Raw genomic sequence first — 12111 nt, forward strand, 5'->3', positions numbered from 1 at the left:
TTCCTGCGCCCGTCCAGTTCCTGAACTCCTTTCTGAGGAGAGGCGACAGGTAAATCTGCGGGACAGCAAAAAAAAAAAAAAAGCCAAAAGGCTGTTGGTTCCGAGCCAATCAGAACGGACCCCGCCCTCGCCAGAGATCCGGCAGGTACCTGCTCGGGGAAGTAGTCCCTGCTGGGGCAGCGCATGCCGGCGGGCGTGAGGAGGAAGGGCTTCTTAAAGGCGATGAAGGGCGAGATGCACAGGATGACGTCTTTCAGCTCCTGCTTGAAGACGGACGAGACGGACTTCAGCTGGTCGTCGGACGAGGCCGCCTGCTCCGGGACGAACATCCCGGTGTCGTCCTGCAGGGGGTCCCGGAACAGCCGGAGAGTCGGCGTCTCGGAGTCCTCGCCGTCCTCCGTGCCGAGCGACTCCTCCTGCTCCGGACTCCCCCGTCCCCGATGTCCCCCTCGGACGGCGCGATGAGAGTCCGCGAGGCCATCTCGTCGTCGTCTTCCAGGAGGAAGGGAGGCGGGAGGGACAGGGACGGCGCGGGCGAGTTGGGGAACGGCGAGGACGTCATCGCCTCCGCGACGCCGACCTCGTCCTCGACGGAAGAGAGCGATTTTATTTTCCGAGAGTCCGCGTCTCCGTCTTTGGACGAGGACTCGAAGCGCAGGCCTTCCTCCTCGGAGTCCTCCGCCTCCGCCCCTCTCCCCGGGGTCTCTCCGCCGGGCTCCCGTCCCGCCCTTTCGGCGTCCGCCTCCCCCGAGGAGACGCCCTCCAGCAGGCAGGGGAACGAGGAGCTCTGGGCCGAGCTGGGAGGCATGGCGAACTCGGTCCATGAGGAAGGAGATCTCCAGCTGGGAGTGGTACGCCACGCACGCCATCAGCCCGGATGATGTCCTTCACCCTGGACAGCTCGTACTCCGAGGCGCCGCGCAGCTTGATGGAGCAGCCCAGCTGAGGAGGACATCCCTCGAAGAACATCAGAGTCTTCACTTCACCTGGGGGGGGGGGGAGGGGGGACAGGAGGAGGGGACAATCAGGGTCGAGTCTCTACGGGATTGTTCAGCAGGCAGCGGGGGGTGGGGGGGGGGTCTCTTACTGTTGGACAGGGTGAAGGGCTGCATGTAGAACTTGTGGCACGTCCCCAGACGAGGTTTGGTCAGGAGCTGGTCCATGGACAGGACCAGATCTCCCTGCGTGACGCGGCTCACCCGGTCCAACACTTGCTAAAGTCGACCCGGCAGAAGAGACGACGTCGATAAATAGTTACTTTAACTCGTAGTACTTTGTCCTCTGCTCATCTTTTGGGGTTTTCACCCACCTGGAACAATCTTGGTGTAATATTTATTTAACTGTCACTGAGTTCTGACCTCTGTGAAGCTCTTTGATTTGTCTCGGTTTTGCATTGTGAAATGTCTTTTACACGCTGGTGATAATCTGTTTTGCTTTGCTACCGTCGCCGAGGAGACGCGTTTTCGGGTTTGTCTTAGTTTGACGTTTGCTTTGTTTGCAGGGATTGCAGAAACTACCGGTTCGATTTCCCAGAAACCTCCCAGAGGAAGGAATATCTGTGCCCAGGATTCTTTTTAAATAACTTCCCCTAGCCATAAGTCCACCCCCCCCCCCCCCCCCGACCCCCAAAACTACTGAACAAATGTGAACAAATCTTTGTGAAGGGGGTTGGACATAAGTTGTAGAAGAATCCATTTCATCCAGAGCTGGAAAAACAAACAAAGCCGAGACTATTTCCGATCTTTTCTGAGCCTTAAATAAAGACGCCTTTATTCAAGTCTAGGGATTTACGTGAAGGATTTACTCGTGTTGAACTAACCGGTTTAACGTTGATGACCAGCGTGATGCCGTGCTCCAGCAGCATTTCCTGGGCGATACGAGACACCGTCTTTTCCACCAGTACCAGATTGGGACGCACGTCCACAATCCGCTGCACGTAGTTCTTCAAAAACTCCCGTTCCTGGAGCAGAGAGAAAAAGGAAAGTGCCCCGTCAGCGCCCTCTGACCCCCCGACGTTCCCGGCAGCCGACGTCAGAGCGATCCGCTGACCTGCAGCACGATGGGGTCGATGGAGGTGAACTTGGTCTCCTCCCTGTACAGGTACTCGATGGAGCACTTCAGCAGCAGGATTTTGGGGTTCTTGATGTACGAGCTCATCTGATCACACGGCAGAAGATCACTCGACCATTACGAGGCTCTCAGCGAAGATTCAAGCGGGCGTTTACCTTTTTGTGGGCGATGCTCTTGGTGCACACGAAGCCGTTCACGACCGTGGAGTCGAACTTCCTCCCTCCCGGAATCTGGAGGGGGGAGGGGGGGGGGGGGGAAACGCCGGACGTTAGAACCCAGCCGGCGGCCCAACCGGCGGGTTTAAAGCGTCCTCCGCCGGAGCTTCGCGCTGCGGGAATGACCTCTGACCTTCTTGATGTGGACGAGCTGGCGGATGTCCATGTCGTCGTCGCAGTTGCGGACGTCCGGGCGTACCGTCTGGACCACCTGTCGCACCACGGGGACGATGACGTCCCGCCAGGACAGGGAGAGCGACTCGCTGTAGAGCAGCTGCTGCAGCAGCGCCATCATGTGGCTGTGGTTGGCCGAGCTGAACGGGGGGGGGGGAGGAAGAGGAAGATGGTTCAGGAACCCTTTGGAACCACACGACTAATAATCCTATTCCCTCCCAGAGCCAGACGGCGGTGCCGACGGGACTCACAGCAGCCTCTCCATGGCCTTCTTCTCCCCGTTCTCCTCCCTGAGCTGCTCCAGGGAGCTGTGGTGCCAGCCCAGGGGGGTAAACAGCATCTCCTTCGCCTTCTCCTCCACGCGACGGTTGAACAGAGACTCTGCGAGATCGACGCAGGTCGAGCTCAGCGAATGTTCGGAAACGCACCGCGGCGCGTGTCCGGTGTTAAACTCAGCTCCTACCCTTGATGAAGGCGTCACTTATGACGATGTTCTGCCCTCCGTCTTCAGACACCAGGAATTCCGCTGGGAGAGGAGAAACGGATCAGCCCATCTGTCGCTTTAGGCGAGTAAAAACTTTGCATCACAGACGGAACAGAAAACACGAAGCTGTGAAGCAAACGCACGGAGTAGCCAGGAAAAGAAAAGAAAAGGAGCCTCAGTCGTTCCGTTCTCTGTTCCAAATGAACCGGCTAACCTGCTAGCGCGCGTCTCGCGTACGGTCACGGCTCCCACGCGGAAACCGCAACACAGGACGGTCAGCCGGCGATATTTACGTTTGTGATCGGCGGCCGGCGGCGCGTGCTTGGTTTGTCTCTTGATATGGAAATTCACATTGTTTTGCTCCACGTCGAGGTTGATGGAGGACGCCGAGTCGCTGTCGACTACCGACTGGGAACTACTGACGGACGTTCTTTTGCTGGGCCCGGCGGAGTCTGGACAGGGAGACAGGTCAGAGGAGCTTACAGCCACCGAAACGTCAAGCCACCCCGGCGTGCAGAGAGAGGCCGCGGCTTTGGCCAGAGCCCCGTGGGATATATACGTACTGGGCGCGGCGTACTCCGTGTCATCGGCGTTCTGCTCCGTGTCGCTGTCGTCGAACTTGATGTCCTTGAACCACGACGGCTCTGAATACCCCTCCAGGGAGTTGATGCTGTCGCTGTCAGGAGACGGCGTTTCTGAGAACTCTGTACTCTAGAGTTCAAACAAGAAAGAGACGTCATTGTCGGCACGGCGCGTTCGGGACGGCCCGACGAAGCCGCCGTCATCGCGGGCCGCTACCTGTAGGGGCCGGTAGAGGGCGTACTCGTCCCTGAACAGCTGGTCGTGGTGAGTGACGCAGTCCAGCCAGCGGCCGTCCACCAGCGCTTGACCGATGGCGATGGCCTGAGCCCTGCGGCGCAGAAACACCGGGATGGGGGGGCGGCACACACACACACACACACGCACACACACACACACACGTACGAGGGATCCCGTTAGCGTCCTCCTGCAGGCCACCGTAGGCGACGAGAAAGGGGAACCCGGGCGCTGACCTGCTGGAGACGGTGCCATTCCTCAGCAGCCAGTTCACAAACTCTTTTCCCACGATGCAGTTGGGGTACGTCCTCAGCCAGTAGCGGTGGTCCTGGAACTCCATCCCGGTGCTGCTGTGGCAGATTTTCTTCCACAGGTCTTTCAGCTGGGCGGAGTCCTGCAGGTGCGAAACCGCATCCGACCGTCACCGCGGGAGCAAGAACAGCGTTTAACATCCGACGCGACGCAACGTTTTAACCCCGTTTAACCCCGTTTCACGCAACCCGCACCCACCAGCAGGATCTTCCGCTCCTCCTCGCTGTGGTCCAGCTTGGAGCCGCTCTTGGCGCCCGACATGGCCCGGCCGGTCGGCGGGCTGGCCGAGCCGTCGTAGGGAGGCGCCATGGAGGACGCGGATCGATCCAGCGACAGGTTGGTCACGCTGGCAGACCTGCGGCGCGGACACGGAAGCGGTCGGCGCGGGTCGACCTGCCGGTAACGCGCCGTTACTCGCTCGGAATTGTTACCTCTTCGCGGCGGGAGATTTGCCGACGTCTTCTTGCAGCGTCGTCAGCCTGGAGCCGAGGCCGCCGCTCTGAGCCTCCTGGTGAATCATGCTAATCCGTACACACAGAAAACATTGATCCGTCATGTCGGCACTCCCTCGACGGTGGACAAATTAGCTCGTGATCAGCGAATTTTTGCGCACGCAGAGGACTTCTCAGAGGAAGCAGTGGCTTGTTTTTTTTTTACCCACCGACAGTTAAAGCTCGGACGGATGTGGAAAACGAATAAAACAAACGGAAAGACTCACTTCTTTCTCATCCCAATGGGAGCTTTTCTACGTCAGGAGAGAGAGACAGAGACAGAATGTTTTGAGGCAGGTAAGGATGCACAACGGCAGCAACGCAAGCATGCGATTCTAAAACGCGTGCACCATCGCGCTAAACCGCTATTTAAACAGATCATTAATGTCCCCGCAGCTCATTTCTCTCCACCAAAAAAGGTCGTAAAAACCGAGGCCTAGTCGAGGTTAATTTAATGTGAGCTTCGTTTTCACGATTTGTGGCGGTGCAGAACTCCACGAAGCAAAAAAACAGACGGTTTAAAAGATCAGAAAAAAAGACGGGGCAAAGAGCGAGCGTAGCTGGAGGACGAAAAGGGGCCGCGTGTTCGTCTCACGCAGCGGACACAGAAGCACAAAGACAGGTTTGTCCCTTTTACACAGACCGTTGGCCTGCCTGGCCGAGGACACTGGAGAAGGAGTGAGCGGGACAGGACCGTGGCTTTAAACGCGTCTCACAGCGGTTAGCAGCGAGCTCAAAGGAGAAAGTCAAAATAAATCCGTTTCGGAATGGTCGGAAGAGCGGGAGGCTCGGGAGCACTTTGTAATCTGATTACAAGGCAAGATCAACCGTCACGTATCAGAAAGGCAAACAGGATTATGGCAACGCTAATCCCCCCCCCCCCCGATTTGACCCGCCCCAGCGAGCGTTCACCTCTGCCTCATCAGGTCTTCCTCCAGGAAGATGTTCCTGCTCGCTCTCCGCCCGCCCACGGGCGTCCGAGGCTCGTTGGGCTCCGACACGCTCACGGAGCAGGGCGAGTCGGACAGGCTGCTCAGCTCCTCCCCGATGGAGCCCGACTCGGCCGAATGGGCGTAGCTCAGCGCCAGCTTACGGCAGTAGGTGCAGGCCCGCAGGTCTCCTGGGTCTCACGCCAAGGAAGAGCCCTTCAGCGGGTTCCGCCGCGTCGCCGGCCGAATCACGCCGCGTTACGAACTCACCCGTGTAGCCCATGAACTTCCCGGGGATCTCCTGGTTGCAGCAGCGGCTGCAGAAGATCTGGCCGCACAGGCGGCAGTGGTGGCGGCGGCGGAAGGTGGTGAACTTCTCGTTGCAGTCGTAACACTCCTTGCACTGGCTGTCTGGCATCCAGTACTGCTTCAGGTCGCTGTCCTGCAGGGGGCAGCGGCCACAAACGCACCGGGTTCAGCCACGAAGCGCTGCGGGGGCATCTGTAGCATGTCGGGGGGGGGGGGGGGGCTACCTGGCTCTTTCCTTCCATGATCTCCTTCAGCCTCTTCAGCGCAGTGCGGAGCTGCACCGCCGTGCGAGGGTCGTGGTTGCTTAGAGGCGTCTCGGACTTCCTGCTGCCGTCTGAACGTCGTGGATGTAAACCGGAACGCACAATCACCGTCACCGAACCTCGAGCGCGACAGTTCGACGAACAACCTGCGATGGTTGCCGACGCGTCCGAATGACGATAAAAGAACCGGAGACCGGGGACGGAAGTGCGTCGGGTGAAAAAAAAGCCTTCCTGACAAATAGCCCAAGCATTAGAGGCAAACATTAGGGCAAACCAAAGACGACGACGTCAAACACACACACACACACACACACACACACACACACCATTCCTTTAGCTTGTTAGAGTCAAGAGGAAATGAAGCCACACAGAACACAGCGCCCTCACCTGGCCAATCCACTGCAACCAGAGGAGACAGAGCGGACGTTATTCGTGACGCGCGTGCAGACGGGAGTCGTAAACACTTTGGCACTGCGATATCTTTGTTCTCCTCGGATGAAAGTGCGACCAAATTCCAGGGATCAGATCAGATCGACGTACACAGATGGGTTTTAAAAATGGTTTGCATGGAAGCCCCCGATTAATCGTGTTCAAACGGACCTTTAATCCAACAAACAGACTTCTGGTTCATCGGAAATGAAATCGGAAACCTGGTCAGGAAGACGCTGAAAATGTGTCGGCATGACGACAGATCGTTGGGCCGTTAGCTGATGCTAGCTCACTGACCGATCAGAGCCCAGGAGGCGTAATATACTGACGCACCTGAGGCGCTGGAGGCCCGGCGGTGGTGGTCCGGGTGCTGCTTCCGGTGCGTCCTGGAGCCGTAGAGGGAGGGACTGGTGGACCAGCTCCTCCTGTCTGACTGAGGGGACGGAGACGACGGAGACGACGCAACCGGCTTCTCTAAGACTGGAGAGGCGGCAGGACGGCCTTCCTCTGTGCGTAAGAGAAAGGAGGAGGAGGAGGAGGAGGAAGAAGACGAGTCAAACGGTGTCTATTTTACACCCACAGGTGCGCAACACCTGCGGGCAGGAAGATGACCTTCGACCTTTATGATAGGAACATCATTTCTACTTCCATCTCCTCTAGTGCAATTACACAAAATGAAAAACGGGAGCTCAGCAGACTCTGGCGACGAAGCGCCAGCGAGGTTCACGCAGCCGGAGCCAGAACGGGACGGGTGACATGTGATCCGGACCGGGGAGTCTCCTCCCACGACTATAACAAGCACCCGCCCTTCCTTTCTTTATAGCATAATGACCACCCTGACCTCTGTGACGGTTGTTCCCGTTTACTGGACAGTTAGCTGGAGCGGAGAGATAATGCAAGGTCTGATTAAGACGACTTCCAGCGTGAATTTCAGTGATCAGCTTTTCGATATCTAGCCAAGAAGGCGGCACGTGATTGGTTCGTTTGGCGCATGCACAGAGTCAGATGATTCACGAATGCCCCATTTAACAGGAACCCAGAGCCTGAGGTAGAAACACAGCGTTCACAATGAAAATGACCATCCGTTGAATTAATACTCATTATCGCTAATCGGCATTATGGGCTTTATTGAGCAAACTCTAGAAAGAAAATAAATATATATATATATCTATCTGGCTATATCTAACAGCACTTCCTGTTTACATCACACACACTAGATGCCACACAGTCAACAGTCAATCTAGGAATCTCTCCAGCTCTCTGTAACTTCCTGTTGTCCGTCGGTGATGGTTCCGAGAAACGCTTTTGAAAATCACGACAGACAAACAAGCTTTCAGTGAAACACGAAACAGTGGCCGTTTGTGTTTTCTTGCTAGAACCTGTCCTTCAAGCCGCCGTCACACACACACACACACACGCACGCACGCACACACGCACACACGCGCAGAACGACTATAAGAAGAGCAGAGTACCGCTATAGCACATTATATCTATTTCTTCATCGATACGCTCTGACCTTTGCTGCTGAAACGAAACAGGTTGACGAAGGAGCTGTAAGCGGAGCGCAGGGGAGGCTCATCCTCCTCCGGCGTCAGAGGCTTGAAGTGGGTGAGCTGGGAAGGGCTGGAGGGGGAAAGGACCGGCGGCTCCGTGCTCCAGTCTGACGAGGAAGAGGATGAGGACTTGTCATCAGCGGCCATGTCACTGCCGGTCCTGCCGGAGAGACACACACACAAATAAAATATGTTACGCAACCGCTTCTGATCGCTAGAAATCACCGAGCGAATAGCTGCTGCTCCTTCGTCACTGCTCTTCATCACTGTTCTTATTGCATTTACGTTAAATATAAATGTAACCTATTCTCACCGACTGCATTATTGCTGACTTTAATAGGATTACAATTAGGATTACATTTGATGTCACGGAGCAATTCTTGCATGAGAGGTTCTATACCAAAAACTAAAATAAAGTTTCTGTACTTGTGAATCCAGGCAGACTGAAGTATGAAAAAGGAACTAAACCGCAATGACTGTGAGAAAATACCCAAAATGAGGAAGTTAAAGTTTTAAATGTTTGATTTAAATATACCAAACAAGGCATTTTCTCACCAACCATAGATTTTAGTTTTTAGTATGAATCTGTTTTTCAGTGCCCGACAGAAGAAGAGAACAAAATGTTAACCCTAAACAGACAAATCCTTTATTGAGCTCCGGAAAACAACATTTAAACTGTTCTGTCCATTCAAATCCGTCTCGAGTAACTGTATTTTATATTTTTAAAAATTGTTAAGGCCACCAATATGATTCAAATCTACAATTCTAGCTCATTTTAGTAATCGGATTATCACTTACCGTTTGAAGAAAGCCACAGACTGTCGGTTTACATTGCACGCCATCCTGGATCACGTGTGGAGGAACCAGCAGATCATGTGATCATAACAGGCCGAGGCGTGACCGACCACGCTCATATACACGCAGTATATGTCATTATGACGTCACTCTCTGAGGCGTGTGCGTGTTAATAATTGGCAGGTTGTTATAATCACACACCGTTAGCCATCAGGTTCGACCAGCCAACATTTAATTAACTCCCTTTTGTGAACGCTAATTAAAGTTGTTCTTTGCTACGTGCGATATTCATCTACATTCACGCGGCTTTTGACGTATAATAAGCGTTATATTAGTGGGAAAAACGAAACACTTCCGTGTCATGTGACATTTATGCTAACGCTAGCCAGCTACATGAAAGATATGTTCGGTGGCACGGCTGTAATCAAGCTATTTGATGTTAGCCTCTTGCGCTAACTAGCCGGTAGCCTGCAAACAAGCCTTCTTCTTCGTACAACCGAGACGCGACAGACCCGCCATGACAGTGAAATGAGAATTACCTGCCCGCTGCTCGGATATGTCATCAATGGCGAAGCGCTCAGACTTCGCAGCCGAGAAAGTGGATAAAACACCACAAAAAGCCGACTGCCGAATACTTTCTATTTTCCATGGCTGCCGAGGGCGTGACCCGCCCACCTCTGGCCACTGATTGGTGCAAACCTGTCAATTACGTTGGTTTGATTGGTTACTGTATTCTTTTCGCTTCCGCTATGCAGGAAGTATTGAATAATCGAACATTCAATAGATTCTGCTCTATAGAAGTTATATGAAAAGGCGGTATAAGCCAAACTCAGAATTATCGATTGATTTGCACGAGATGCGCCTTTGACATTTTTTTTATTATAAAAAGATATAGTTTAAAAAAGGCGCCGGAGACCGCTATTTTTTTTTGTTCCGTAAGGGCTGAGTGAAAACATCTAAATCATGTAACCCGACAGTTATTGGGCGTCGTATACACCGTTAAACACATTACGTTATAAAATAAATATAACATTTTGTAGTCATATTTGCCTGAAGACAAGCGCGGGGTTTAAAATACCCACATTTCCTTTGCTTCTGATTGGTCATCTGGTTCTAAGGCACGCCTCTGCGCGGTTAACGGAAGTTCGGCGCACTTTTTCGTATGTGTGGAATCCGATGTAGCAGCGTGTTGAAAAGGTACTTGATCGACTGCTTTTAATCGATCCATTGGTCGTTGTCGCTGGAATTTATGCCCACGAAGTTAAGGCTACCACCGATTAGTGATCGAGGAAGGTAAAACTCTAAAGAATAACGACAATGGTTAAATTAGCCAGCATAACGAACACACAATTCCAACATATTAGTTAGCATGCTGCTAACGTCGGTTGCCGTATATTTAGACGGCAAAAATAACGTTCCACAGCTCGTTCGGAAATGATCGATCAACATTATCGATCGTTTTAATGTTAGGCGTACTCGGTTTGGAGCCCAAAATACCTCCACCAACAGCGATGTTTGCTTTGTGTTTACTATGTCAATGTACTTGTATGACGTAGATGTACAGTGAAGTGACGTTTTATAAAGAGCCATTAGAGTAAAATGGAGAAAACTACACAAACGATATACTATATATAATATAATATTGATTTTGCACATGATCCAGTTTTGATTTTGATGATATTTTGAATTAGCATTCAATCACTTCAGCCCCAATCGGCTGAAAGCATCTCTTATTAAAAACATTTCTGACAGAATAATATATTCATAACAAACATATCAAATCACTGGCATAAAAAAACAACAACAACAACAGCACATCTGTTTCTCTGTATTTCCTAGATGGAGCATTCCCTCCCGATGTTAGCCCTGAGGATGATGACACCCAAACCAGATTCCAAGAAGACTTCAGCGGCAGCGACAAAGATCAAAAATAAGCTTCTCAGTGAGTCTCGTTCATTTGAATGCAACAAACGTGAAATGTAACTGATACTCTGACTAAAAAAAAAACCCTACGTTTTGAACACACCAGATACCTCGTCCTTCTTCAAGGTCTCTTTGAAGACCAACAACAAGGCTTTAGCTCTCGCATTGGAAACGCAGAAGGAGAGAAGCAGGCTGCTGGAGAAGGAGATCATGTACCTCCAGAAACAAGTGAAGGCTCTGTGCTTTGAGCAGGCCACCATGAAATACAAGAACAGGAAACTGGTTGGTGTGCTTGAAGCCCTTTAAGTGTATTTCATTATTTATTAGCGGACATTATGGCCTGTTTGTCAGAGGGCAACCATTCCTGACCATACATATTGTATAATGTTCTGTTCCCAGCTCCTCATTGTGGAAAATCTCCGTAGCAACACTCTGCAGCACTTGGACATGATGGCTGGCCTGTTCTCAGACAGCGTAAGGAGTTTTTTTTTTTCAGTTAATAGGAACTTTATTTTATAAGGCTATCTATGCATTAGCCTCCCTGGTAAGGTCTATTCAGGGGTACTGGAGAGGAGGGTCCGCCGGATAGTCGAACCTCGGATTCAGGAGGAGCAATGTGGTTTTCGTCCTGGCCGTGGAACTGTGGACCAGCTCTACACCCTCGGCAGGGTCCTTGAGGGTGCATGGGAGTTTGCCCAACCAGTCCACATGTGTTTTGTGGATTTGGAGAAGGCATTCGACCGTGTCCCTCGGGGAGTCCTGTGGGGGGTGCTCCGGGAGTATGGGGTGTCGGACCCCCTCATACGGGGTGTCCGCTCCCTATATGACCGGTGCCAGAGCTTGGTCCGCATTGCTGGCAATAAGTCGGACCTATTTCCAGTGCGGGTTGGACTCCGCCAGGGCTGCCCTTTGTCACCGATTCTGTTCCTAACTTTTATGGACAGAATTTCTAGGTGCAGCCGGGGCGTTGAGGGGGTTCGGTTTGGTGACCTCAGGATTGGATCGCTGCTGTTTGCAGACGATGTGATCCTGTTGGCTTCATCAGGCCGTGCCCTCCAGCTCTCACTGGATCGGTTCGCAGCCGCATGTGAAGCGGCCGGGATGAGAATCAGCACCTCCAAATCCGAGGCCATGGTTCTCAGTCGGAAAAGGGTGGAGTGCACCCTCCAGGTCGGGGAGGAGATCCTGCCCCAAGTGGAGGAGTTCAAGTACCTCGGGGTCATGTTCACGAGTGAGGGAAGAATGGAGCGAGAGATCGACAGACGGATCGGTGCAGCGTCTGCAGTGATGCGGACTCTGCACAGATCCGTCATGGTGAAGAGAGAGCTGAGCCGAAAGGCGAAGCTCT

The 12111-nt window shown here is 52.8% G+C and overlaps 1 protein-coding gene across 1 annotated transcript in view; it reads right to left on the minus strand.

The window, feature by feature from the left end:
* The window catches only part of LOC137902511 (1-phosphatidylinositol 3-phosphate 5-kinase-like), a 13017-nt gene extending 4130 nt beyond the window's left edge, over positions 1-8887 (minus strand). The window contains 25 exon segments of the mRNA XM_068746598.1: positions 10-55; positions 150-425; positions 428-817; positions 819-872; positions 874-986; positions 1088-1214; positions 1820-1960; positions 2050-2157; positions 2226-2300; positions 2419-2599; positions 2711-2840; positions 2923-2985; positions 3237-3395; positions 3507-3654; positions 3742-3853; positions 3996-4153; positions 4270-4426; positions 4503-4592; positions 4790-4816; positions 5475-5682; positions 5762-5933; positions 6025-6134; positions 6826-6999; positions 8009-8205; positions 8844-8887. Of these exon segments, the coding sequence (XP_068602699.1) occupies positions 10-55; positions 150-425; positions 428-817; positions 819-872; positions 874-986; positions 1088-1214; positions 1820-1960; positions 2050-2157; positions 2226-2300; positions 2419-2599; positions 2711-2840; positions 2923-2985; positions 3237-3395; positions 3507-3654; positions 3742-3853; positions 3996-4153; positions 4270-4426; positions 4503-4592; positions 4790-4816; positions 5475-5682; positions 5762-5933; positions 6025-6134; positions 6826-6999; positions 8009-8205; positions 8844-8887 (3460 nt within the window).
* Positions 8888-12111: the final 3224 nt, after the last annotated feature.

Source organism: Brachionichthys hirsutus, chromosome 12 (assembly GCF_040956055.1).
Source record: "Brachionichthys hirsutus isolate HB-005 chromosome 12, CSIRO-AGI_Bhir_v1, whole genome shotgun sequence".
Lineage (NCBI taxonomy): Eukaryota > Metazoa > Chordata > Actinopteri > Lophiiformes > Brachionichthyidae > Brachionichthys > Brachionichthys hirsutus.